This window comes from Panulirus ornatus, chromosome 64, assembly GCF_036320965.1.
Source record: "Panulirus ornatus isolate Po-2019 chromosome 64, ASM3632096v1, whole genome shotgun sequence".
NCBI lineage: Eukaryota > Metazoa > Arthropoda > Malacostraca > Decapoda > Palinuridae > Panulirus > Panulirus ornatus.
Genome location: NC_092287.1, coordinates 3262279 through 3280773, shown reverse-complemented (window position 1 = coordinate 3280773; position 18495 = coordinate 3262279). Strand labels below are relative to the sequence as shown.

Here is an 18495-nt window from a genome sequence, read left to right as displayed (position 1 = left end):
ATATATATATATATATATATATATATATATATATATATATATATATATATATATATATATATATATTAAAACGAACTTTTTTCCTCCCCATTTTTTTCTCGAAGCAGAAATTGAGCAGGGAGTCTAGGTCACAATGAATATTAACCCATTTATTAACGAAGTTAATGTTGAATAGAATGTAAGACTTGTTTGCTGGGCTTATACATGGCACACATTGTTTGCAGGAAGGCCTTAGATTGTTTGCTGGACGCCGGAGGAACGGGAACGGCAGACAGAGGCAAACAAATGAAGGTTGAAGGTGCGAAAATGAGGAGAGAGAGAGAGAGAGAGAGAGAGAGAGAGAGAGAGAGAGAGAGAGAGAGAGAGAGAGAGAGAGAGAACCGCTGATAGATATACAGAGAAAGAGGTAACAGAAACTAGAATATCTGCTTAAGAGGGGATAGAAAACGGCGTCCCAGTTGGTTAGGTTCGCTAATGCCGTTTAGAAAATGGGATTACGTCTCCCGGGGCTAAGTCGTCAAAGAGAATGTCAGAGTAACACAGAAAAGAAGTGGAGCTAAAGAGAACACCTTGATAGTGGGGGATTCCTGGGAGGCCCACGCGCAGCCACAGCCGATCATCGCCAGGGACAGCCTAGAACGTAGGTGGGTTATTATACAGGAGGAGAGGAGGAGGGTGCTTATACAGGAGGAGGAGAGGTGGTGTGCATGAGTACAAGATGGTGGTGTCAAGTAATATACATAGGATATATATATATATATATATATATATATATATATATATATATATATATATATATAGTCCTCTGTTCTTAACGCTACCTCGCTAACGCGGGAAATGGCGAATAGCTTGAAAAAAAAAAAAAAAAAAAAAATATATATATATATATATATATATATATATATATATATATATATTTTTTTTTTTTTTTTTATACTTTGTCGCTGTCTCCCGCGTTTGCGAGGTAGCGCAAGGAAACAGACGAAAGAAATGGCCCAACCCCCCCCCCCCATACACATGTACATACACACGTCCACACATGCAAATATACATACCTACACAGCTTTCCATGGTTTACCCCAGACGCTTCACATGCCTTGATTCAATCCACTGACAGCACGTCAACCCCTGTATACCACATCGCTCCAATTCACTCTATTCCTTGCCCTCCTTTCACCCTCCTGCATGTTCAGGCCCCGATCACACAAAATCTTTTTCACTCCATCTTTCCACCTCCAATTTGGTCTCCCTCTTCTCCTCGTTCCCTCCACCTCCGACACATATATCCTCTTGGTCAATCTTTCCTCACTCATTCTCTCCATGTGCCCAAACCATTTCAAAACACCCTCTTCTGCTCTCTCAACCACGCTCTTTTTATTTCCACACATCTCTCTTACCCTTACGTTACTTACTCGATCAAACCACCTCACACCACACATTTTCCTCAATATATATATATATATATATATATATATATATATATATATATATATATATATATATATATATATATAACAATTACCCCAGAACCATTTTCTATAAAGTCCTTGTGTTACCCAGGATTTTTTTTTCTGTAAAGGCTGCGCTGCTTTCAGCGGCAGGGAAATGTGGACTCCTTAGCAGTGAGGGATTTCCTTGACAGGACTGTACTCGTAGCCTCGTTAAAGTGACGTTTGCATTCATGGTGTAACCTCGTGCAGGCGGGATCCGGTAACACCAATATGATACTCATTACATTTCTTACCATAAGTCATGCTAATTCTTCTTCCTCTGCTTCTTCTTCTTCTTCTTCTTCTTCTTCTTCTTCTTCTTCTTCTTCTTCTTCTTCTCCTCCTTCTCCTCCTCCTCCTCTTCTTCTTCTTCTTCTTCTTCTTCTTCTTCTTCTTCTTCTTCTTCTCCTTCTCTTCCTCCTCCTCCTTCTCCTTCTTCTTCTTCTCCTTCTTCTTCTCCTTCTCCTTCTTCTTCTTTTTCTTTTTCTCCTCCTCCTCCTCCTCCTCCTCCTCCTCCTCCTCCTCCTCCCCTCTCATCCATTATTCCTGATAACGTGTGTACGAGCCTTTCATGACAGATTAATGACGTCATGGCTAATATATTTGTTTACCCCGCGAGCAAGGCGTTAGAAATGATCTATATCTATATCTATATCTAACGTTCGTCACCTGCCGAGTGTGTGATGTACATAGCACATTAAGCGTGGCAGGAGCCATTGTGTACACAGATCAGCTGTGTGTGTGTGTGTGTGTGTGTGTGTGTGTGTGTGTGTGTGTGCCATCTTCAGCACAGGTGGAGTGGGTCGATAGACATGAGGCCTCTATCTATTGACGGGTCAATAACGCCGTCAGCGTCAGAAGTTCAGGAAAAACAACAGACCATGAACTTCCCCTGTGTGTGTCTGTGTGTGTGTGTGTGTGTGTGTGTGTGTTCACCGTAGTTCTCCATGCCTGTTCATGTTCTCGCAGAACAGGTGGGTGTTCTCGTGTGGTATAGAGCGGGGTGATCTGAGGATAGACGAGGGTGTGTTGATGCATTTAATTAATGGCTCTCGACACTGCTGATTGGTCATTAAGGCAGATATCACTACATACAATTATGTATATATATATATATATATATATATATATATATATATATATATATATATATATATATATATATATATATCAGTGATAGTATCACCAGTATGATAACAGTGGAAATAATAGTGGAATATATACTTCATGCCACCTCTCTCTCTCTCTCTCTCTCTCTCTCTCTCTCTCTCTCTCTCTCTCTCTCTCTCTCTCTCTCTCACACACACACACACACACACACACACACACGTATGAAGACAGATGCCAGCAGTGAGCTGTATGCCCTTCGGAGCACCGGCGGGTGGTACCAGTTCGAACCCCCTGTGATTCATACGTTCCACCTTAAGCTATGCTTCACCCAGCCGGTCATCATCCATCTCTGTTAAGAACAAACACAGAACAAAAAAAAAAAAACTCAAGACAAGGACAGTACCACCACGTATTGCCTCACACTCACAAGCGCTCAAAACTGCCCTACTAACATGTATACACCCGTCTGGAAACCTACCATCCCCCAGGCATGTACGAGTAACACTTTCTCGTCTTCGATTTGGACACCACCCATCCATCCCCAACAGCTACAGACACAGACCATGTCGACCGGGCCGGCTGGAGATGAAGCCACAGGAATATCTCTTTGGTTGTATATTGGAGGGAAAGCTTTATTCTTTTTGGGAGTTGAAGAATCTGGGAGGGATATGTGTTGGAGGGAGAGTGTTCATGTCCTCAGCTCATCTCTCATTCCATTTACTTCTCACTTCTTTATTTCTTCACTATTCTGTTGCTCTTTATGTCATCTCCTGTAGTTTTATGTTGTTAAGTTTGCTTGGAATTGTGACCCAAGGGAATGGATTATTGCTTTGATTAATAGAGGAAATTATGGGCTGATTGCTTTTCTTAATTATTCTCATAATTACCTGTGATGTATCCCTCCAACTGTCCTGAGCGTTAGACGTACAGTGAAGTTGGGGCACTGGCAGTGAAGGTATGGCTCCGACAGTGAAGATAGGGCACTGGCAGTGAAGGTATGGCTCCGACAGTGAAGATAGGGCACTGGCAGTGAAGGTATGGCTCCGACAGTGAAAATAGGGCACTGACAGTGAAGCCTCCAACAGTGAGGTGGTGGAAATATAGCTTAGATGGAATTGAAAACTGACATGAGGTCATTTACATGAGGATTTACGTGAGATCATTTACATGAGTTTTCGTTTGTTTGTTTATGGTAAATGGCATCATTTTGACCTCTCCTGATCCACTGAGCTGTTCGTGGAGGGCATGCGTCCCTTTCCATTTTGCATTTCCTGCAGTGAAACAGGCAGAAGAAATCCCCCCCCCTCCCGCACCCCCCACCCCGTTGTCCCCCACTTTCCTCCCCAGATCAATCCCCCCCCCCCCCCCCCCCCCCGACGCCTCAGGCAATGACATTAACATTCCCAGGATAGGAGAGAAAGAGAGAGAGAGAGAGAGAGAGAGAGAGAGAGAGAGAGAGAGAGAGAGAGTAGTGTGGGAGTTGTAGGCGTGGGAGAGACGGCGTGGGTGGTAGTGTGCGGGCATGTGTGTGTGTGTGTGTGTGTGTGTGTGTGTGTGTGTGTGTGTGTGTGTGTGTGTGTGTGTTACGGGTTGGTTGAGGCAGTACGAGGCCTGTGTTTACTTCCTCCCTGTATGTTATGTTATACAACATTCATCATGAAAGTTATACATTCTCCACATCACACACGATGAGTTGGCTGCTACGTTTTCTTTTATCATAAAAAATGACGAATTTATAATAACCATAGTGTTGTGAAACGTTTCAGCCACCAGAGCGATGTGAAACGTTTCAGCCACCAGAGCGATGTCAAACGTTTCAGCCATCAGAGCGATGTGAAACGTTTCAGCCACCAGAGCGATGTGAAGCGTTTCAGCCACCAGAGCGATGTGAAACGTTTCAGCCACCAGAGCGATGTCAAACGTTTCAGCCATCAGAGCGATGTCAAACGTTTCAGCCATCAGAGCGATGTGAAACGTTTCAGCCACCAGAGCGATGTGAAGCGTTTCAGCCACCAGAGCGATGTGAAACGTTTCAGCCACCAGAGCGATGTCAAACGTTTCAGCCATCAGAGCGATGTCAAACGTTTCAGCCATCAGAGCGATGTGAAACGTTTCAGCCACCAGAGCGATGTGAAACGTTTCAGCCACCAGAGCGATGTGAAACGTTTCAGCCACCAGAACGTTGCCAAACGTTTCAGGCAGCACGTATATAAGCCGTGGCACAGGGTGTCGTGGGCTTGGTCCACCTCACGTAGATCTTCACCCTCCCTGGCCCTGTCGTGCGCCCTCCACCTGGCTTGCCACAGCCAACCTATTGAAATAGACTTTGATATTGAAATAGACTTTGATCTTGAAATAGATTTTGATCTTGAAATAGACTTTGATATTGAAATAGACTTTGATATTGATAGACGAAAATTTCCTTTTTAGATCCTTCGACCAAGACATATCTGTGTGTGTGTGTGTGTGTGTGTGTGTGTGTGTGTGTGTGTGTAGTGAAGGCATCCACGTATCGACCAGCCTGGAGGGTAGGGTGAGCATCACCTGGCTCGGGCGTGGGGTCGACTAATGCCACGCCCAGGATTCGAACTCCCCCACACCCCCCAAGTGCGCGGGTCCAGTCCTGGGCCTGCTCCGAGCTGTAGACTCATGGTCAGCAACGCTAGTCAGTGTGTGTGTGTGTGTGTGTGTGTGTGTGTGTGTGTGTGTGTAGACAGGACACCACATTAACACCCCCCCAAGACATCCCAGCTTTCCAGTCCCCAATCCCACAGGTGGCCACAGCTGGTGGCCCACAGCTGGTGGCCTCTTCATAGAAAGGTCCCGGGCAATTACGCTCCTTCCCGGGCCCTGGTGATCAGCATTGTGGGAATGATGGACCCGGATGAGAATATGACGTAGAACGAATATTCAGGGGTGTGAGAATATCATCATCATGAATATTCGAATGAATGAGACTCCTCCCGTGAATATTCGGAGGTGTGAGAGGGGTCGTACCGTCGTCGTGCTCAAGGGTCGTACCGTCGTGCTCAATGGGTCGTACCGTCGTGCTCAATGGGTCGTACCGTCGTGCTCAATGGGTCGTACCGTCGTGCTCATGGGGTCGTACCGTCGTGCTCAATGGGTCGTAGCTTCGTGCTCAATGGGTCGTACCGTCGTCGTGTTCAAGGGGTCGTACCGTCGTGCTCAAGGGGTCGTACCGTCGTGCTCAATGGGTCGTACCGCCGTGCTCAAGGGGTCGTACCGCCGTGCTCAAGGGGTCGTACCGTCGTGAACTTGATTATTAGGCAAAATGCCTCACCTTAAACTACCCACACTACATGACCTTTCCATATCCCAGGATGTACATGACCATCCCATATCCCAGGGGATAGAGGGAGCCTGACCCTTTCCATATCCCAGGGACAAAACAATAAACGAACGGGGGATAAAAATAAGACACCAAACTCAAGAATATCTTCCTCTGCTGACGTCATCCATGCCGAAATTACCCCTGGTGGATATATTAGGAACTAGTGATTCTCTCTCTCTCTCTCTCTCTCTCTCTCTCTCTCTCTCTCTCTCTCTCTCTCTCTCTCTCTCTCTCTCTCTCTCTCTCTCTCTCGTCGTTGGCTGGTAAAAGCAGGCACCCCCACCCCACCTTTCCCCGCCTCTCCCCGCCCATCTCATTTTTTTTATTTGTTTTTTTCAAAAGTGACCAACGCAGCGGGTCGCCGCGACGCGCACGCGCGCGGGTGGGTGGGTGGTGTATCGTCAGGTGGAGAAGAAGACATGGCGAGGTGACGTTCACACGACGGAGGAAAGGTCATGGGGAAGGTGGAGGAGACATGCTCAACGTGGGGGATTTCCAGGACGTCGCTAGGCGAGGGGGGAAAGCGAGTGGCGTGGAATAGGTGACCTAACGGTCAAGCTTCGTGTGGCTGCGGCACACACACACACACACACACACACACACACACACACACACACACACACACTGGAAGAGCAGCGGCCACACGCTAGCCAGGTCACCAGAACAGATAGATAGATAGATAGATAGGTAGATATAGATAGATAGATAGATAGATAGAGAGAGAGAGAGAGAGAGAGAGAGAGAGAGAGAGAGAGAGAGAGAGAGACCCTATGTATGTATATATTATTCTGCCTGACAGCTATGTATCCCCCCCCCCCCCTGCCCCTTGTATCTTCATTATTGAGAACTTTACTTCCCAATCATTATTGTGAGCCTTATTACTGAGAGCTTTACTTCCCAATCATTATTGTGAGCCTTATTATTCATTCCACCATCATGAACCACCACATGATGTGGGCCACCAAAAATGAAGTCTGTAATCTTACTTTGCGCCCCTGTGGTTGCCCCCCCCCCCCCCCACTGGGGTCGTTGCGAGCGAAACGACCCTTGGTATCATATTTAAAAGGGTGGCAGTTGACACTGTATTCATCTCCATACGCAACACTTCCTAGAATATATAACCTGACGCAACTGCTTGTTATATCTCCGCCACTACGATACGACCCCTGGGGCACGACGGTCGTACGACCCCTGGGGCACGACGGTCGTACGACCCCTGGGGATGGGCACGACGGTCGTACAACCCAAGGATGGGCACAACGGTCGTACTACCCGGGATGGCCACGACTGTACGAGTTTCGTTTATTTCACGTAGTAACGACCAATCACCATTTCCTTAACGGTATAGAAACGTATGAGAGAAAACGACGGGTATTACGTCATGGGAAAAGATGAGAACAAAGGACGTCAGGGGAGTGGGGGAGGAATGGGATGTATTTAGAGAAGCAAGTGATGGCTTGTGCAAAAGATGCTCGTGGAATGAGACGCGTGGGAGGTGGGCAGATTAGAAAGGGTAGTGAGTGGTGGGATGAAGAAGTAAGATTGTTAGTGAAAGAGAAGAGAGAGGCATTTGGACGAATTTTGCAGGGAAATAGTACAAATGAGTGGGAGATGTATAAAAAAAAGGGGGCAAGAGATCAAGGGAAAGGTGCAGGAGGTATTAGATTTTAGGGAGAATAAAAAGATGTTTTGGAAGGAGGTAAATAAAGTGCGTAAGACAAGAGAAATAATGGGAACATCGGTGAAGGGGGCTAATGGGGAGGTGACAACAAGTAGTGGTGATGTGAGAAGGAGATGGAGTAATTCTATCGAAGGTTTGTTGAATGTCTTTGATGATAGAGTGGCAGATATAGGGTGTTTTGGTCGAGGTTGTGTGCGAAGTAAGAGGGTTAGGGAGAATGATTTGGTAAACAGAGAAGAGATAGTGAAAGCTTTGCGGAAGATGAAAGCCGGCAAGGTGGTGGGTTTGGATGGCATTGCTGTGGAATTTATTAAAAAAGAAGGTGACTGTGTTGTTGACTGGTTGGTGAGGATATTCAATGTATGTATGATTCATGGTGAGGTGCCTGAGGATTGGCGGAATGCTTGCATAGTGCTATTGTACAAAGGCAAAGGGGATAAAGATGAGTGTTCAAATTACAGAGGTACAAGTTTGTTGAGTATTCCTGGAAAATTATATGGGAGGGTGTTGATTGAGAGGATGAAGGCATGTACAGAGCATCAGATTGGGGAAGAGCAGTGTGGTTTCAGAAGTGGTAGAGGATGTGTGGATCGGGTGTTTGCTTTGAAGAATGTATGTGAGAAATACTTAGAAAAACAGATGGATTTGTATGTAGCATTTATGGATCTGGAGAAGGCATATGATAGAGTTGATAGAGATGCTCTGTGGAAGGTATTAAGAATATATGGTGTGGGAGGTAAGTTGCTAGAAGCAGTGAAAAGTTTTTATCGAGGATGTAAGGCATGTGTACGTGTAGGAAGAGAGGAAAGTGATTGGTTCCCAGTGAATGTAGGTTTGCGGCAGGGGTGCGTGATGTCTCCATGGTTGTTTAATCTGTTTATGGATGTTGTTAGGGAGGTGAATGCAAAAGTTTTGGAGAGAGGGGAAAGTGTGCAATCTGTTGTGGATGACAGGGTTTGGGAAGTGAGTCAATTGTTGTTCACTGATGATACAGCGCTGGTGGCTGATTCGGGTGAGAAACTGCAGAAGCTGGTGACTGAGTTTGGTAAAGTGTGTGAAAGAAGAAAGCTGAGAGTAAATGTGAATAAAAGCAAGGTTATTAGGTACAGTAGGGTTGAGGGACAAGTCAGTTGGGAGGTGAGTTTGAATGGAGAAAAATTGGAGGAAGTGAAGTGTTTTGTATATCTGGGAGTGGATCTGGCAGAGGATGGAACCATGGAAGCAATAGAGTGAATTGGAAAGTTGTGGTATACCGGGGTCGACGTGCTGTTAATGGATTGAACCAGGGCATGTGAAGCGTCTGGGGTAAACCATGGAAAGTTTTGTGGGGCCTGGATGTGGAAAGGGAGCTGTGGTTTCGGTGCATTAGACATGAACCTAACCTCGCAAGCAGGAAAATAGAGAGAAAAAAAAGAAAGCCAGCAATACATGGCAACATAGGTCGAGTGCTGTCGTCATCACGACCAGAGCCGCTGGAAGAATCCGATTTTCCTGGGTGATCAGATCCGTCCAGATATGCCCTAGCCACACGGATAAAGCCAACTTTAAGAAATGAGAAAGTTATACCCTCATCTCTCTCTCTCTCTCTCTCTCTCTCTCTCTCTCTCTCTCTCTCTCTCTCTTTCCTAGAGCGAGAGGCAGTTTCATCCTTCCTCAATACGATCTGGGAAAATTGTTTTCCATACGCGTAAGAGGAGTGTTGCATCACTTGACGTAGAATTGAAATACTAATAAACTTTATCTAATCTTGACACATTGAAAGACACATAAAAGATATCAACACCTTCTTTCGTGAAATGAACTATGTGATTCAACATTTCGTCACAGTTTTCCCCATATCTCAAAACAAATTACGGTCACATTGCGTCACAGAGCATGCGCACCCGTGTGACGTCACTGACACGTTCGAATATACTCAATAGATATAAATTATTATTATTATTATTATTATTATTATTATTATTATTATTATTATTATTATTGTTGTTGTTATTATTATTATTATTATTATTATATTATTATCATTGTTGTCATTATTATTACCGGAATGAGTTAGATAATAATAATTGATAATGATGATATTGATGATAATGATAATAATAATAATAATATTAATGATGATGATAATAATGATAATGTTCGGGAATAAAGTATAATCGATATATCCTGGGTCGCCAGTCCCATGGCTGGTGTACTTTTCGTTTCGGGTCAGTTTAGGTCGTCAGAGCTTGATGAATTTAACTGACCATCAGAGTAGTAATTAGCTAATGATGGTGACGTCAGCCAGGATAGCCTCTCTCTCTCTCTCTCTCTCTCTCTCTCTCTCTCTCTCTCTCTCTCTCTCTCTCTCTCTCTCTCTCTCAGTATGTACTGGACGATACGATAATTATAAGTACGTACAGAAGGATACACGATAAGTGTCATTAGATATAGAACTTCTGTTTAGATTTAGACACAGAGATTAGATTGCTGAGGTGAATCACCCGCGGATAGAGAGAGGGGGCGCTAGCTGGGGCGTCCCTCGGGGTATGTGTGGCCTTCTTGCTCAGCCATCATCTGGGTGGGTGTGTGTGTGGGGCTTCGATGTCACTGGCATGACGCAAGGCTCGGGGGGGCCCAAGTCTTATCATTGTCATGCGGTTTACTCATGTTATTTGGGTAATCCCTGTGACACACACACACACACACACACACACACACTATGTTAATGGAGTTAAAGCCAATTCTTTGTTAAGAGAACGGGAGAGGGGAATGTGTGAGGTTCGCTTTGTTGGAGGAGCCTTGCGGGAGAGAGAGAGAGAGAGAGGGTGGGAGGGTCACAGGTCCCAAGGCTGACTCAGACAGATGCTGCTTCGTTGGTGTATTCGATTGTCCTTCGCTCGTATGTGGGTCGTCTTGGCCCGTCCCGCTCGCCAGGCCATGGTACAGTGAACGTGATTACAGGGGAGATAGTACAGAACAGCTGAGGTATGATGTGCGCCACCTGACCAACTGTATACCATTTCTCAACCCCTTAATGACCTGTGGTTAGTTTCACTCCTACGGGCTATCCCGTGTTGCCTCATCTTGGAACGAACCTGATTCGTTTAGCTCTGAACACGGATCACTTGACACCATATCCCGTGTTGCCTCATCTTGGAACGAACCCGTTTCGTTTCGTTCTGAACACGGATCACTTGACACCCATATCGCGTTCATTGTTTTCCTCCTTTAGTTACGGCACAGCTAACGTTTTCTTCCGTTCCGAAGCCAAATGTGGTCATAGAAAACGACATCCTATAATGTTACACCATACACAGAAATGATATAGAGATATGGTTATCATTTATCATTATTATTATTATTATTATCATTGCATCGTGAATATGAAGTATATACGTCTTGTTATTATAATATATCATTTATGGAAGGATAGACAGATTATACCGTTCAAGACACCCGTTTATGTGACTAGTTACAGAAAAACGGTTTTACCTCTTACCTCCATATATAAACGGTAGACTGTAGTAGCATATAGACATACTTCCGTATATAAACGGTAGACTGTAGTAGGATATAGACATACTTCCGTATATAAACGGTACTGTGGTAGAATATAGACGTGCCTCCGTATATAAACGGTAGACTGTAGTAGGCTATAGACATACTTCCGTATATAAACGGCAGACTGTAGTATCAACCCCATACACAAAGAGAGACCTGGCCTTACCCACCCACCCCACCCCCTCCCTCCACGTCAGCAGGTTGGGGGGATAAATGCGCCAGGGAAGACCCCCCCACCCCACCCCCCGTTTGTACCCGTTGGAGCTGGTCGCAACAGCTTCGAACAGGCGCGGTCTTGATGTCCAAAACGTGGCTGGTGCCCGACCCCTTTCTGATCATGGTCCAAGGGGAGGTCTCCCCTCTCTCCCTCTCTCTCTCTCTCTCTCTCTCTCTCTCTCTCTCTCTCTCTCTCTCTCTCTCTCTCTCTCTCTCTCTGAGCATTGTGAGTGGGTTTGGTAACGAAGCCTTTACCTTTTGAAGCTCCAAGAAGACAGCTCAAAGCTGCCTGTATTCTTGATCACGACGGTACGACCCCTTTGACCACGACGGTACGACCCCATTGACCACGACGGTATGACCCCATTGACCACAACAGTACGACCCCATTGACCACGACAGTACGACCCCATTGACCACGACGGTACGACCCCTTTGACCACGACGGTATGACCCCCTTGACCACGACGGTACGACCCCATTGACCACGACGGTATGACCCCATTGACCACGACGGTACGACCCCCTTGAGCAGGACGGTACGACCCTGATGTTTGATAGCCTGGCCCTTAACCCGACTCATAAGGTCCAGTGTAAGGCAAAGGGTCGTTCTATTTCCTCACGTGGGTAAGTACATGACGCGTCAGGGGTAACTGAAGATAAGCTTTGAGCGTGGCGTAATAGATACACAAGTTTTCAGCTTGTCATAGAAAATATACAAATGCAAGATTTTAGCTTTGTATAGAAGATAGAAAAGTACAAGCTTCTAGCTTTTAATAGAAAATAAAGAAGTACAAACTTTTTAGCTTTGTATAGAAGATGGAAAAGTAAAAGCTTTTAGCTCTGTATAGATGGAAAATTACAAGCTTTTAGCTATGTATAGAAAATAAAGAAGTATAAGCTTTTAGCTTTGTATGGAAAATACATAAGTACAGGTTTTTAGCTATGTATAGAAATTACTTAAGTACAAGCGTTTAGCTTTGTATAGAAAATAAGTATAAGCTTTTAGCTTTGTATAGAAAATACATAAGCACAAGCTTTTAGCTTTGTATAGAAAATACATAAGTACAAGCTTTTAGCTTTGTATAGAAAATAAAGAAGTATAAGCTTTTAGCTTTGTATAGAAAATACATAAGTACAATCTTTTAGCTTTGTATAGAAAATACATAAGCACAAGCTTTTAGCTTTGTATAGAAGATGCAAAAGTACAAGCTTTTAGCTTTGTATAGAAGATAGAAAAGTATAAGCTGTTAGCCTTGTACAGAAGATAAATAAGTGTAAGTTATTTTAAGCTGTCGTATAGAAGCTTCACCAACTACAAGCATTTGCTTTTGAGACATATGAATGATAGGATGTGAGAGAGTAGGGAGGGGAGGGTTGTTAGAGAAAGGACAGCAGGTATGTAGAAAACGAGAGAGAGAGAGAGAGAGAGAGAGAGAGAGAGAGAGAGAGAGAGAGAGAGAGAGAGAGACTCAACAATAGTTGTAGGATGAGACGATTCTCTCTCTCTCTCTCTCTCTCTCTCTCTCTCTCTCTCTCTCTATATATATATATATATATATATATATATATATATATATATATATATATATATATATATATATGTGTGTGTGTGTGTGTGTGTGTATGTGTGTGTGTGTGTGTGTGTGTGTGTGTGTGATTTGGTAAACAGAGAAGAGGTAGTAAAAGCTTTGCGGAAGATGAAAGCCGGCAAGGCAGCGGTTTTGGATGGTATTGCAGTGGAATTTATTAAAAAGGAGAGTGACTGTATTGTTGACTGGTTGGTAAGGTTATTTAATGTATGTATGACTCATGGTGAGGTGCCTGAGGATTGGCGGAATGCGTGCATAGTGCCATTGTACAAAGGCAAAGGGGATAAGAGTGAGTGCTCAAATTACAGAGGTATAAGTTTGTTGAGTATTCCTGGTAAATTATATGGGAGGGTATTGATTGAGAGGGTGAAGGCATGTACAGAGCATCAGATTGGGGAAGAGCAGTGTGGTTTCAGAAGTGGTAGAGGATGTATGGATCAGGTGTTTGCTTTGAAGAATGTATGTGAGAAATACTTAGAAAAGCAAATGGATTTGTATGTAGCATTTATGGATCTGGAGAAGGCATATGATAGAGTTGATAGAGATGCTCTGTGGAAGGTATATAGAATATATGGTGTGGGAGGCAAGTTGTTAGAAGCAGTGAAAAGTTTTTATCGATGATGTAAGGCATGTGTACGTTTAGGAAGAGAGGAAAGTGATTGGTTCTCAGTTAATGTTGGTTTGCGGCAGGGATGCGTGATGTCTCCATGGTTGTTTAATTTGTTTATGGATGGGATTGTTAGGGAGATTGTTCGGGGCCTGAACATGCAGGAGGGTGAAAGGCGTGCAAGGAATAGAGTGAATTGGAACGATGTGGTATACCGGGGTAGACGTGCTCTCAGGGAATTGAACCAGGGCATGTGAAGCGTCTTGGGTAAACCATGGAAAGTTTTGTGTGGCCTGGATGTGGAGAGGGAGCTGTGGTTATGGTGCATTATACATGACAGCTAGAGACTAAGTGTGAACGAATGTGGCCTTTGTTGTCTCTTCCTAGCGCTACCTCGCGCGCATGCGGGGGGAGGGCGTTGTCATTTCATGTGTGGCGGGGTGGCGACGGAAATGGATAAATGCAGCAAGTATGAATTATGTACATGTGTATATATGTATATGTCTGTATATATATATATATATATATATATATATATATATATATATATATATATATATATATGTATATATATATATATATATGTATGTATACGTTGAAATGTATAGGTATGTATATGTACGTGTGTGGACGTGTATGTATATGCATGTGTATGTATATGCATACGTTGTGGGTGGGTTGGGCCATTCTTTCGTCACTTTCCTTGCGCTACCTCGGGAGACAGCGACGAAGTATAATAGATATAAAGGAAATTATATATATATATATATATCCCTGGGGATAGGGGAGAAAGAATACTTCCCACGTATTCCCTGCGTGTCGTAGAAGGCGACTAAAAGGGGAGGGAGCGGGTGGCTGGAAATCCTCCCCTTTCTTTTTTTTTTAATTTTCCAAAAGAAGGAACAGAGAAGGGGGTCAGGTGAGGATATTCCCTCTAAGGCCCAGTTCTCTGTTCTTAATGCTACCTCGCTAACGCGGGAAATGGCAAATAGTATGAAAAAAAAAAAAAAAAAAAAAATATATATGTATATATATATATATATAAATTTCTGTGTATGTAGATGTATCTATATGTTGATATGTATATGTATGTATATGTGTGTGTAAGGGCGTTTATGTACATATACGCGTATATGAGAGGATGGACCATTCTTCGTCTGTTTCCTGACGCTACCTCGCTTGAAGCGGGAAACAGCGATTAAGTAGAAAATATATATACTAAAAAACAGATTGTGATCACATACCATTATATATGCATGACATATGGGTACGATATAAACACAGCTTGGTGTGCTGATCATTTTTATTGATGTTATAAAAGCGTTACAATGTTTTTTAAAGAATACAGAATATTAAAAATACAGTCATTACTACAAATACAGTCATTGCTGCATATGAAGTCCTAAGTATGTTGTTAAATACTTGAAAGAAATGATCATCAAAAATTGAATCTAATTTATAATGGTACCGATTGATTAATAGTAAGAAAAACGTTTTGTGTGTATATATATATATATATATATATATATATATATATATATATATATATATATATATATATATATATATTGACACAACAAGGTATGGAAAACGTCATGTATATGATGAATAATATATTAATTACAATCTTCCATGCTATTTGGGTCTATGTTGTTGGGTCAACAGGGAGGGGGTAACATGTAGTTGGGTGAGTGGGGAGGAGGTAACACATGTTGGGTGAGTGGGGAGGGGATAACACATGTTGTAGGGTGAGTGGAGAGGGGATAACACATGTTGTAGGGTGAGTGGGGAGGGGATAACACATGTTGTAGGGTGAGTGGTGAGGGGATAACACATGTAGGGTGAGTGGGGAGGGGATAACACATGTTGTAGGGTGAGTGGGGAGGGGGTAACACATGTTGTAGGGTGAGTGGGGAGGGGGTAACACATGTTGTAGGGTGAGTGGGGAGGGGATAACACATGTAGGGTGAGTGGGGAGGGGATAACACATGTTGTAGGGTGAGTGGGGAGGGGGTAACACATGTTGTAGGGTGAGTGGGGAGGAGGTAACACATGTTGTAGGGTGAGTGGGGAGGGGGTAACACATGTTGTAGGGTGAGTGGGGAGGAGGTAACAGAGGTCAGTCACTTTATCACACAAGTGACACCCAGAGACCGCCTGAGAGAATATGAGTGAAGACAAAGGGGACAAAGGATGGAGAAGAGGAAAGTGAGGAAGGTGAAGATGTTGGGAGGAAGAGAGTGAGGAAAGTGAGGACGCTGGGAGGAAGAGAGTGAGGAAAGTGAGGACGTTGGGAGGAAGAGAGTGAGGAAAGTGAGGACGTTGGGAGGAAGAGAGTGATGAATGTGAGGACGCTGGTAGGAAGCGGGCGCTAGGACGCCTGTATACGCAGCCTTCAGCGCTGGTAGAGAGCGGGCGCTAGGACGCCTCTATACCCAGCCTCCTCAGCAGATGTATCAGCTGTTCCCTGTTCTGGAAGAGCTGCTGGAAGTGAGACACTTGTCCGTGTAATTCCTGGTTCTCTCGCCTGAGTCTGTCCCTCTCCTGCAGCAGCTGCGCCGGCGTCCACTTCGGGAGCGCGGCCATCCTGGCAGCGGCCTCGCCACACAGCAGGAGGCGAGGTCGGTGTGCCCGCCCAGGGCCTGCCCGCAGCACGGCGACTCTCCCGGGGAATGGTGGCTGCTGTGGCTGCTTCAGGTACACGACCCGCGCTACCTTGGCTGCCGAAGGTCTCGCAGCGAGGTAGGGCTGGCGTCTCCCACCTGCAGGAGCCGCGGGCGGCCAGGCGCACGGGGTCTGGGTCCCTAGAGTCTCGAAGGTTCTCGGTTTATCGCCGCCGAGGACGGATGATCCTGCCGTCTGACTGTGGGCTGCTGGGGGCACGGGCAAGGTCTGAAGGCCGACGGCGACGGGGTGGCCACAACCATCACCCGTCATCTCCCCATCTCCTTCAGGAGCCACACTTTCAACTTCCGTGAGGGTAGTGGGGGAAGCGGTTGCACCCTCGACAGACTGGTTGATCGAGACTGCTTTGGTGTCGTCCGACTCATCAATGGGCCGATCCATCGAGGCATTCACTTCTCTCTCGAACATTTTACTCTCAACCTTGTGATTAGGGAGGGAGCTGTGTGAGGATGAGGAGGGGGGGGGGTGTTGAACGGGGCTGTGTTACCTGTTGTCACTTAAGATACTGAGGGGGGAGAGGGACGGCCTGTTCCTCCTCCCGCAGGGAACGACGGGGGTGCTTGAGCTCGTTCTGAAAGAGACGAAACGCCTTGTTACAGTAACTGCTGTTACCGCCGGCTTCACCCCGTGTGCTTGTATAGTCTCTCTCCAAGTCACTGTGGAAAGCTGTGCATTTACGCAGATATACGCACACGGATGGTAGACAGCTTAACGCTTGTACATTCACTACTCACTCAGGAACACGATGACAACAGATAAAAATGGTAATGATAAAGATTCAATGAATAAATTATTGAAGGGAGATGTCCATCAATTCACACATGGACAGTTTACTGTTGTACTGCCTTCACGCTGTCTTACCTTCGTCAAAAATTCTCAATATCCCTTTTTGGCTTCTTTCCTTTCAGCGTAGCTTCGAACCAGATACCAGCAACTGTGTGAATTTACTCTTACACACTATTTCAACTGGTGCCTCTTACTGTCCACACTGTTGGGTGGGGAAGTCACCCGAATGCAGCTTGTGGGTTTGATGTCCCGAACATTAGTGGTGTTAGTGGCGTGTGTGAAGGCGTCCTGTATCTGATATTCGAAACGTTTCTCGCTGCTGCTGGTGCCTAACGCCTATATACTCACTTTATATATGTATATATATACCTTTTTCGTAGAGTAAGCATACTTCATGTTATCATTCTGTTCCCACCATCCACCCCAAAGAATTGTTTACGGTCATAAGTACCCTAAAGATATGAAATTAGAAATGATTAATGCCAATTTGAAAAGATATTGTGTATGCGGGACATGATGGTACCAGTTGGAGGCCGACAGTATGGCAGGCTATCCTATATTTCCCCAGAATTCACGTGTCTTCGTTTCCAAGTAATCGTTAACCCGAGCATACAGCAGATGATTGCCCTCAATACCAGGGAGTAAGGTCGATCGTTAAACATTAGTACGTGGGCCCAACAATACGTGCTCTCGGCAGTACGTGGGCTCAAGAATACGTGCTCTCGGCAGTATACGTGGGCTCAACAATACGTGCTCTCGGCAATACGTGGGCTCAACACTATGTGCCCTCGTCAATAAGAGCCCTTGCCAAGCTCATTCTTGTCAAATCGATGTACACATACCAGCTGCCACACCTTCAACAGGTCAATAAAGTCTCGCGCAACTGGCGTGTGTACGAAGCACCGTAAAACACTGTACAGATACGACGCAACGGGAAGGCCTATTCCTAGATTAACATCAGATAGTTTCCATAAGTATTGTCATATTAAGGTATAACTAAAGCAGAATGAAACTTTAAGGAAATGATTTCACCACGACGCTCGGCAGTTGCGCTCCCGGGTTGCGCAAGAGAAGACACCATATCACAGGCCCAGCTGATGATGGGACTTGAATTTCTGGAACTTCTGCCTAAGAGTATAGGTGCCCACTCTGTTGGCGGCCTGCCTCTCCCTACAAAGCCCATAGTGAGTGGGTAGGCCCTTGGAGGAGTAGACAGCAGGGTCCAAACTCCGTTCTGTGGTCCAGTGCAACGGGTTCACTTGCTTCTGTAATTAACCAGGGCTCAACTGTCAGGCGCCCTGTAACATGTTAATATTACATGTTCTGATATACGTTGAGTTGGATTCCTTTTCGTGAGGCACAGTAGCAAAGCAGACCCAGAATGAGACAGTTCGTTTTCTTGACAAGAAGTATAAGTTCCACGAAACGGAATT

General features: G+C 44.9%; 2 protein-coding genes across 2 annotated transcripts in view; one reads left to right on the top strand and one right to left on the bottom strand.

Moving 5' to 3' along the window:
* LOC139746279 (3'-5' RNA helicase YTHDC2-like) overlaps positions 1-18495 on the top strand; it is a 251303-nt gene that overhangs the window by 109970 nt on the left and 122838 nt on the right. The window lies entirely within an intron of this gene.
* LOC139746332 (uncharacterized) lies at positions 14877-17350 on the bottom strand. Its single transcript, XM_071657475.1, has 2 exons — positions 17138-17350; positions 14877-16847 (listed from the first exon to the last, which is right to left on the bottom strand). The coding sequence occupies exon 2, from the start codon at positions 16682-16684 to the stop codon at positions 16010-16012; it is 675 nt and encodes a 224-aa protein (XP_071513576.1). The 5' UTR covers positions 16685-16847; positions 17138-17350; the 3' UTR covers positions 14877-16009.

Bases quoted from the DNA above. Each gene is read 5' to 3' on its own strand.
- LOC139746332 (XM_071657475.1), bottom strand. From the start codon at position 16,684: ATGTTCGAGAGAGAAGTGAATGCCTCGATGGATCGGCCCATTGATGAG.